The 10503-nt window shown below is 46.5% G+C and overlaps 1 protein-coding gene across 2 annotated transcripts in view; it reads left to right on the forward strand.

The window, feature by feature from the left end:
- Positions 1-10503, forward strand: part of SLC24A2 (solute carrier family 24 member 2) — a 225368-nt gene that overhangs the window by 172874 nt on the left and 41991 nt on the right. For both annotated transcript variants that reach the window (XM_032880507.1, XM_032880508.1), the window contains one exon: positions 7745-7843. In XM_032880507.1, the coding sequence (XP_032736398.1) occupies positions 7745-7843 (99 nt within the window). The remainder of the gene's footprint in view (positions 1-7744; positions 7844-10503) is intronic.

A 10503-nucleotide genomic window follows, 5' to 3' on the forward strand; every position in this document is an offset into this window, starting at 1 on the left:
CACTCACAGGAGTCCTGGAAAATCAGATTGGACTTCGAGGACAGGGCTGAAGAACATCAGATGCACTGAGAGACCCAGTCATGTGGAGGCAAAAAGTGGCCCAGGGCGGGTTCAGTGGAGCGATGCTGCCAAAGGCTGGATGCAGAGTGAAGAAGTGAACAAAGGTGCCCTAAGGGTTCCAAAGCACCAGCATAGGCTGACCTTTCTAGAGGCTTGGCTGCGGAGGGCAGGCGAGGGAGGGCAGTGCCAGACTCTTGACTCTCTTGACTCTAAAGTCAAGAGAAAGGTTCCGGGGGGAGAGCCTTAACCAGGACTGTATGCTGAAGGAAAAGGAAGGACTGGAGATTCACAATGAGTGAGTAGGCAAAGTCCCTGCAGGGGCAAGAAATTGGAATAAAGGGCAAAGTATCGATCTGTGAGATATCAACTTTTGAAAAGCATTGGAAGTCTTCCAAAATATTTATGAAAGCACTCCACATTTCCAATGAGAAGGTGACCCTGACCAGTGACAGGGACATGATACAGAATCAATTCACATGCGGACAGATCCACTCTTTACGGGTGATTCTAAAGGTCATTCTTATAGAAAATTATTTTTTAAAGCCTTAATAAGGAAATCTGGCTGCTTCATTTCATTCCGTGATGGCCACCGGTTGAGATACAATTATGTATATATTCTCATTAACTACAGAAAGTAGTCCTATGATTATGTCTATACAAATCCAATTAAATTAGATTGATTACCTTTATTATATGGTTGAGAATATTGACTAAAGACATTTTACAAAATATTACAGTACTGGTTTAGTTTCCATTAATATCAATGTAGTCATTATTGGTTTACACGATGCTTCACAAAAATTAGAAAAAATAATTTAGAGATTGTACTTCAAAAATAAGTGTAAGAATAAGAATAAACTATGTTCTTGGGATTTTTGCTTAAGGCAAAAATTTTTGCAATGTTTTGCTTTTAAGAATAAAAATCAGGGGGCACCTGCCTGGCTCAGTCAGTAGAGCATACGACTCTTGATCTCAGGATCGTGAGTTCAAGTCCCATTTGGGGCATAGAGCTTACTTAAAACAACAACAACAAAACAATAAAAGTCAGGCCAGATCCTATTAGATGAATAAGCTGCCCCATGAGGACAGTTTATAGAATGAAGAGGAGTTTATTCCTTCAAGCTGCTAAGTGGTATCTTGTATCTTGGAACTCTTCACTCTTCTGTGAGTTTCCATACCCTTCAGAGAAGGCCCCCACCATCATGAATCTTAAGTCCTTGTTTTTTGTCTCTCTGGCTCTCAGCTGTGACTCTACAGGTCACCAGCTAGATAGATCGTGTTCACTAAACATTGCCTGGTACCCAGCAGAGGTTTGGTTAATATTTGCAGAGTGGAAGATTGTTTGTGACTTGCACCCACTTGAAAGCAAAGCTCACACTTCCAAAGAGAGCTGACCTAGGGAGAACTTCACTGGAATTCAGTGGGTGCCTATGTGCCAAGCACTATGCTAAGATGGTTGTTGAGGAACACAAGATGGCAAGAGAAGGTCCGTGCCCCCAGAGAAGCCTGCTGTCTGATGGGAAAGCAGACATGCGGGCAGCAAACTGGAATCAGGGCTGTGATGAGGTATAATCAAGGTGCCATTGGAGTGATGGATTTCTACTTGGGAAGGAGGGGTATGGGTATCATTTGAGAAACCTTCAGGTAGGGCCTTCAGTTAGGCCTTGATGAGAAGTAGCTTACTAAAGAGGGAGGAGCCAAAGCCCTGATTTCCCTTCTCTGCCCTCTACTGTGCTCTCTGCACCTCCTGTGTCACAAAGGCTCCTCTCACCACCCATCTTGTTGGTCCCCACCATATGCAGAATGGGGATGAATGACATGCCCCTGTTTCCCATCTCTGAGCTGTGAACACCTAGCCACCCCATTCTTTCCTATTTACCTCAGAAGTTCCTGGGATTCCACAGGTAGACTCAGCCCCACTGGGGCCTTGGGTTTGGGTAGACGTGAAAGGATTTACTTTGGTCATTAGCCACCAAGAAGCCTACTAAGGAGTGACTGCCTCATCTACATGCCTGGAAACCCAAACACGAGGATTTATCAAGCCCTACGGGGCTCTGAGGACACCACAGAGAACAAGACCCATGGAAATCCCTTCCTTCACGGAGCTTAGCTGCTAACGGAGAGCAACAGATAATCAAGAATAATGATGATGCAGTATATCAGATGGTGGCGAAGGTTAGAGAAAACAAGCTGGGGATAGGAAATACGGGAGAGAGAGGGGCTGATATTTTAAATAGGCTCCTCAGAGAAGCCTCAGTGAGAAGGTAACATTTGAACAAATACTCGAAGGAGCTGAAAGAGTAAACAGTGGATCTCTAGGGAAAGAACATTCCAGGTAGAGGGACCAGTCAATGCCATGGCTCTGAGGTAGAACCAGAATGGCTGGAGCTGAGTGAGCTCAGAGACAAGGAAGGATGAGACAGGGCAGCCTAAGTGGCTAACCCCCCACCCCTTACAGGTCCTTGTAATGACCTTGGCTTTCCCTTTGACCTGGGGAGCCACTGCAGGATTTTGCCCAGAGGAGTGGCATGATCTGATTGATCACTAAGGATATTGGCATGAGACCAGCCTGGGAGACAGAGAGGTCAAGGTGAAAAGGAGACTGGGGAGTAGACCAGCAGGATGGTTGCTGGGCCTGGGAGGGGAGGAAAGAAAGGGGTCAGCTTCTGAAATATTTTGGAGGTGGAGGTACCAAGTTTGCTGATGGATAGCACGTGGGCTGTGAGGGAAAGAGAGGAACCAAAGCTGACCCCAAGGGCAATGTTTGCTTATGACCACATCCGTTTCATTGCAAGCCTTCTCAGTGTTGATGGCCCCTCTGACTTGAGTCTCTGCTTCCAGAAAAAAAAAAAAAAAAAAAAAAAAAAAAAAAAAAAGCAATGAATAAACAGGAGGAACTGCTGCACTTTTGCTTTTTAAGCTACCTGCCAAATCCTAGACTTCAAAGACGGAGACAGGAAAGGCAAAACTGAAAACACAAAAATAGATGTAAAAACACTATGTTTAAGTTTTCCCTTCTGTTTCATTTTTTCTTTTCTTCTCCCAAGCCAAGGTCTGTTCACTGAGGTGTGTGTCCCTTTGCATCTATGTGCCTCTTTTGTCGCTTTGCGGAATCGCTGAGCCTTGGAAAGTTCTGCAGCAGCCAGGAGTTCATCTGATCACCGACCCAAAGCGTCCCTTTGTAACACTGCCTGTTAAAGGCTTGGTGGGAAAGAGAGGAAGGAATTTCCAGGGACTGTTTTAATTAATTAACAGCAGAGCAGAAACAAAATTCATTCCCCTTGCGTGGACAGACCCACTGAAGGTTATTTTCCTGTGCCACTTGGGGCTTCTCTTTTATGTCTGGGGGATAGGGTCAAGGATTTTGATTTCTGATTGTTTTTCGAAATTTGTTCTTAGTCCCACGAGATCCTTATGCTTCGATCTTTTATTCCGCTCCTCCCTCCCATCCCCTCCACACATGCTCCCCTGAGGACACTCAGCAGCCATTCTTTTGGAAATTTCAGAACAAGCTCAACTATATTAAAACCCTGTACTAGGTTTTGACGTAGGTGCCTCACGATTTGAGCAGAGTTTGCTATTTCTGAGATTTTAAGTATACAAATATCTGTCGCTATGTAAAAATACAACACTTTAAGGTTTCGTACCACAACAGAGTATGTTTTTTTTAAGGTTGCCTTAAAACATGTTAAAAATCACTCCTTCCCTCGCTTTGAAAAGTACCCAAAAATGTCTTCATCCTCTATCCCCAGGCACAGAGCTACAATCGTCTCTGAAATCTGTCCCTGTGTGGCAGCTAAGAATGCCAACGTGCAGTCCGTGCCTAAAATAGTCTATGGACGCAGCCCCTTTCCAGCCAAGGTCTCCCACACCTGAGGCTGCTGGACATCCATTCCATTGTGAAAATCAATCTTTTTATTTTCAACACTTCATGGGAAGGATGTCCTGAGCATTTAATGTATGTCAGAGCATGTGCATTAACCTGATGCTGATTAGCCCCCTGAGCCGTCCAGCAGCTGTGTGAGAAGGGCGATCCCTGCTTTAAAATTCTGAGCGTGAGACACAGAGGAGTTAAAACCCCTCACACATCAGGAAGTGCTTTGGAGCGCACAGATCAGGGCACAGAAGTAATTCCACGTGAACTCTGTCCTCCCGGTGATGGGGGAAAGCTGATCACCATCTCTCCATTTTCAGATCACAAAGGGATCAATGTTTAAAACACAGAATGGCAGCTCTATCACCGTGACCTCTCAATTTCAGGAAGAGGCAAAATTATCCTTTTCCTAATCAGTTTAGGAACTGACTTTGGATGACTCCCTGGAACCTGAACACCGGTCCCACTAGGCTTAAACCATTGGGTCAGGGTACAGCTAATTCTCCAGGCTGGCATGTTGGGGTCGAGAGAAGAGAAGATGCCAACGATTTTCCTAAGGCAACTCAGGGCCGTGTCACCCTTGCCTCTGTGGTTTTCATTAGTTTGTTTTTCTTTTTCCTTTTGTTTACAGACTTCTTCCAATGCCAGCCATTATGATAAGCCCCTTGCACACATTTTCTCCCTGAAGCCTTGCATTTAACTCATGTGCCTGCCATTTTAATCCCTGTCCAACAGATGCAAAACCGAAGCTCAGGAATATTGAGGAACTTTCCAAAACTCACCCAGCAGTCAGTGAAAGGGACAGGGCTTAAACCCAAATCTACCCATCCAAAATTTAAGTCACGTCCAAAATTTAACCACAATACTGTGCTCTCCCCAACACACTTGTAGCCTAGCTGGTGTTCTCCCCAGTTTCTGGCATCAGGCTTGCCCAGGTCCTGAAGGTACCTTGTCTTCCTACCATGAGGCACAGAGGGTCACTTTGGGAATCACAGGTTCTGTGCTGGCTTCTGTCCTGGCGACCTCATCCCTACTCTTGTCTGCTTAGCCATCCTCATGACTTTTCTCAGGAAGCGCCCTGTGGCGATCCCTGGGGTGTCCGTTGGGCTGAAAGGAACATGCCTCACTTTGTCAGGCTCTGCCCCACCACCGTTGAGAACCCCACCTGAGTGCTGAATTCTGAAGGTGGCATTTCAACTGCTGCTTTTCTAGAAACTCCTCTTTAAGAGAAAAATCCTTTTAGGCTGCAGAGGATGCAGAACGGCAATCAGGTCATGCTAACTGGGACTAAGGTTGAATCAAAGAAGTGAGGGAAAGGAGAGGTCCTGGCCAGCCTCCCCAACTTTCCTGGCTGCCCCTAGGGCTAAACCCCAAGAGAAAGCAAAGAGAGCCAACCCCTTCCACCTTTCAGCAGCTTAGAAAATCTCAAGTGTTGCTGCAGTGGGAAAAGTAGTGACGCACTACCTGGAAAGTCCTCACTGACCTGTGAAAATGTTTAAGAACTTACGAAATCCCAAGTCTAGAATCTTTTCCTACCCTACACTCCCAGGCTTCCTTCAGAGGATTTGGGGAAGCCAGCCCATGAGTGGCAGGACCCTTCCATGCTTTGGGGTGCCTTTTATGATCATTTCCTTCTAGTCTACAGCTGAACAACACTACTGTTCACCACACACAGTAGGGAATCAGCTGTTTCCTGTCAAGTATGTTCTCTACCGTGATTCCTGACTTGGGGGCGTTCCTTAGATTGGGTTGTTTCAGGTTGTTTCTACAGGTTTATTTGTCTCATCTTCTGAACGCTTTCCTGCTTTATTGTCATTTTTTTGTAATTGTTAAATGGCAATTACTGATCATCTTCATTTCACAGAGCTATAGACGTTTCTGAGTTCAAACAGTGACGCTGAGACCACTGAAGAGTTTCACTGCTAGAAGCACCATCTTCCATGTTTCAGAACTTTCTTTCTCCATCTTCTGGGCTTTTTAGCAAATGAAGGAGGACCTCTTGGAGGTGTCTTCCACGAGCAGTCCCCCTCTTCGGGCTTATGGCTGCAGAGTATGGAGAAGCAGATAAGACTAGGTTTGGCAGCGAGGAGAGAGCCTGGTGTTCATGCTGCCAACCTCCAGGCAGTCCTGCCTGCCTCCTCCTTCCTTGAACCCCTTTTTCTCTTCATTTTCTTAGTCCTTTCTTAGTCCCTTTCACCTCTACCTCCTCTTAATCCCCAGCCTTTCTTTTATTTCCCCTTTTCTTCCCAGAGTTTCCCTCAGAAATTAGATAAAAACAGCTGAATTCAAAATACCTTCCAGCATGGAGACTCTAACGCTGACCTTCTGCCTCCCTCAGGGATGGACATCGTGCCTGTCGCCTCATCCTTCTTTCTCACTCCTCGTGAAGCCCAAGCCACGTGCCGACCTCCTTGGCTCTGTGTTACATTTCCTTTCCTGTTTCCTTCGAGAGGGTGCGCTCTGAGGCACGTTTGTCACTTTCACCAAGGCGCTCTCGTCCTAGATGCCACCTTTGTGGTAGCAAGGTGTCTGGGCTTGGGACTCATGGAGCTTGGAAGCAGAAGGGGCTCCATCTGGTGTCACCTTCACCGTTGGAATCAGCTGGTCCCACTCTGGCTTCCAAATCCTGTCACCCCTGCCCAGTCACACAAGTCACCACTGTGACGACACCCTGTGACTTCCACCTGAGAGGAGGGGAGGCTCAGCGGATGCCAACCTGGCATGTCCCATCCCAGGAAAAGAGCCCTTCTCGAGAGAAACATCTGGGTTTGGGTGTGGTTTGGTCCAGTTTGGGTCTAACTAGAAAAATAAAATGAGCTCCCCCCGTTAGTATGCTGCTAGAGAATTCAGCCAACACAAATGCCTATGGAGAAAATTGTTAAAGTTGTGATACCCTGAAAAGACTCAGCCCATCTGAATCTAGGCAAGAAACAGTCTGTTTAAAATGAGGCTCCTTGTACCTTGAATGTTCTGGTGGGGGGCAGGCCGCAGGAGGAGGGGATCAAGGATTAAAAGAGAAAGCAAAACGGGCTACGTTTCACTAATTTCTTCATTTTTGCATGCTTTTTTTTCCCCCTGTGCCTGTTGCATGCATTTAACCATTAATTATGTCAGTAATGGAGAAGAAATTGTTTTACTTGTGGCATAGCTGTTTGAAATGATGATTTTGAGAACTTGGAGTATTTTTCCAGCACCTTTCCCTAAGCGGCTCATCACTGACAGACTTTAATGGCTGCGCTCGGTTGATCGTTCTTTGCCCTAAATCCCCAGGTGGAAGCAGTTGCCTCCTTGATGCTTTAATTGCAGCTGACTCAGCTACTTCAGGAACCTGGGATGGATCCTCCCAGCTCGTTTAGAAATTTCAATGTTGATTAAGATAGATGTTGGAAACCAAAGTCAACTCAAAGGCCCCCTAGACTTGGCTTTCCGGGGACGAAAGCCAGTTTTGAGATGGACATTTAAGGGTTGTGTCTTCAGTGCAGCTCTGTGTCTTTGGACCTGTTTTGGATCTCAGCAGGAGGGGGAGTTTTAGGGATGACCGGTGCCTTCGTTTATTTTGTAAGCAAGCAGGAGGGAGGGTAGAGGTCCAAGTCCAACCTTCCAACTGTGGTCTGGCTGCTTGAGGTTCTCAACAGAGATTTGGGCTAAAGTAATCCACAAAGGTAAGAGGGGGACACGGGGCCTTTGGGTTGAGCACGCAGTTGTGGAAGCCACAGGCCTGTTGGGCGGGTGATTTGCCATTTTCCGCGAGCCCCTCTCTTTATCTTCCTCCTCATTTTGTCTCCTTCCCACTGCTTTCTCTTGCTTCAGGGAGGTTCAGAGAAAAGGCTTCTATTCTCCACAAGATTGCCAAGAAGAAATGCCAGGTGGATGAGAATGAGAGGCAAAACGGGGCCGCCAACCACGTGGGTAAGTACAGAGAAACTTGTATCCCGTGACTTTCCCGGAGCACGCGGAGGGGAGCAGGGAGGCAGGACCCAGCGTGGGCCCCCTTGACTCGGTGCAGACCCCCAACTCTGCAACTCAGCCCATTCCTGGGTGTCCGCAAGAGCCCATTTCCCCTGGGGGGGGTACAGGGCGTAAATGGACCCACTCTGTCACCTACTCTAGGGGAACTCCAAGAAGAGAAAAATGATTCTCTAAGGAACCCAAAGTAAAACCAGCTTCTACCCAGGCATTCCTTGAAGAGTAAAAAAATCACTTTTCAGGAATCCCACAGGAAGAAGACACACAGACACCTCTCATTTAATGTTTCACAAAAGGTGCGAGTATCATTTCTGAGATTCTCGCCTGGTAACCAGATACTTACCCATTATACTTGGGACATGGTCCATGCCACACCCACTAAGTTAGCAGCCGGTTCACTTAGTCACTCCTAAACTGAGTGAGGGGGGTCCCTTCAAGGCAACACCACCTCTCCTCTCTCAAGAATTCAGCAATAGCAGTCCAGGTCTCTTTGGGCTGACTTTTTCTGAGTTCCTGTGTGAACCAGATCGTGACATTCAGACATCTTATTTTAACTTGGAACATGATGTTCCTCCTGTCTGCAACTATAATTTAACTCACTAATTCTAAATTCAGACTAAATTTAACCTAATCTGGATCTCTGCTACAAACGATGCTATTGCCCAGGAAACTGCAATGATCTGCAGACAAAATGCAACAGGGTTGCCCTTAAAATACAGGACATTCCTAAGGAAGAGTTTATGCCTCAGGGCACCTGGGTGGCTCAGTCAGTTAAAGCCTCTGCCTTTGGCTCAGCTCATGATCTCAGGGTCCTGGGATGGAGCCCTGCAGTGGGCTCTCTGTTCAGCGGCAAGTCTGCTTCTCCCTCTGTGATTGCTTTCACTCTCTCTGAAATAAATAACATTTAAAAAGAAGAAGAAGAAGAGTTTCTGCCTCTCCTATTGGCCTGACTTCTGGCTCCTGGAAGATCTTTGGCCAAGAAACAGTCAAAATTCTATTGGGCATGAAAAGAAAAACTTGAGGGAAATAAGCGCAAGTGTTATATATTGTATGCAGGCTCTATTTCTTCTCCTCTGTTCATGTCTGTTCTCAAACATCTTAATTCCACTTTGGGACCTGATCATCCCTTTTGGTAGGGTCAGTCTTGGCCATTGTGGGCTGATCTCAATGTTGTCTCACTTCAGCTGACAGACATCCCAAAACCCAGTTTTAATATTTCCCCAGGTACCTGGTGTTTGTTATTTTTCATAACTGGACCAAGCCTATTAGGGTTAGCCGGCAGAGCCCCACACAGCAGAACATCACATACATAACAGTGTCACTATTAAAAACATGGAAAGATAAAATAAATTTGAGCTTCTGTGGCTTTTCATATTTTAATATATTTATGCCTCTGTATTCTACAGCTAAATACCTGAATAAACAGAAACCTTTCCCTATGATTTCCAAAAGGTGGCCACTTCAAGCCCAATCATTTGTATGTAACTCTCAAAATACTTTCCAGTGATACAAATGTGTCATCCTTCAGAAGTCACTAGAAACAAACATTCTGCACTCTGTGAGCGGCCTGATACCGCTCGTATCTTATACTGACGAGCATGACGATACTCCCAGCAACCCTGACGTTGACCGTCACGGCTTCATTGTCTCCTGAAATCCTAGATTTCCCCAGCACAGTCAGAAGGCCTAAGCGCCTTTCTATTTCGCTCCCACTGAAGTCATGGCAGGCCTTGGTGGTGCTGATCCCTGATCCCGGGAAGTGCTCCTCTCAGCCCCCAGAAGAAATCTACTAGTGCCGGGCAGTTACTGTAATCATGATCGGGAGAGTTTGTTGCTTGCTTGCTCTGTGCGAGCTCTGCGCCAAGTGCTTTGTCTGCATGTTGTTATTTCATCATTGCAGGTATACCCTTTGATTGCTGTATTGTTGTTAGCAGTATTAGCTCCTCCCCCCAGGTTCACAAGTGAGGAAGCTGAATCTCAGAGAAGTTATAGTACTCGCTCGGTGTCCCGCAGCATAAGCAGTAGAACCGGAGTCAAGAGCCCAGGCTGGTCTGTGATGCCCAGTGTCATAGAGTCCCAGGGCTTTACCATGACCCTGGAGGCACTTCTCAACTCCCGGAAGGAGACTGGAATCTGTACCTGCTGACCTGTGGCTCGTGCCAGGGGGACGTTACCTCTCACTTAGGAGTGACAGAGGTTTCCCTCTGTTTCTCGTTCACCTTCCCCTCGCCTTGCTTGTGATAGGATGCCCAGGTGTAGGATGGGCTGAATAGCGCTCTCCAGGCATTGAGAAGGCCGGGCTCTTGAGCCTGCCCCTGCCACCCAGATATAGGCAGGGATGTATACTCAACGAGCCTAGAGAATTAGAGCTGGAAGCAGTAGGTCCTAAGGCCAACCAGTTGCACCCCCTCATTTTACGGATATGGTTCCTAAACCATAGGATAAGGTTCCTAAACCCAAAGAAAGGAGATTTGCCTAAAGTCCCAGCCTAATAATGGCATAGCAAAGCCTTGGACCCAAGGCTCCTGGGGCCCTAGCCAATAAATATCCTTTCCAGAATGTCATATAAAAGAAAAGATCCTACAGTAAAAAAAAAAAAAAAA

This window comes from Lontra canadensis, unplaced genomic scaffold, assembly GCF_010015895.1.
Source record: "Lontra canadensis isolate GAN:19392208 unplaced genomic scaffold, GSC_riverotter_1.0 scaffold70, whole genome shotgun sequence".
NCBI classification, from domain to species: Eukaryota; Metazoa; Chordata; class Mammalia; order Carnivora; family Mustelidae; genus Lontra; species Lontra canadensis.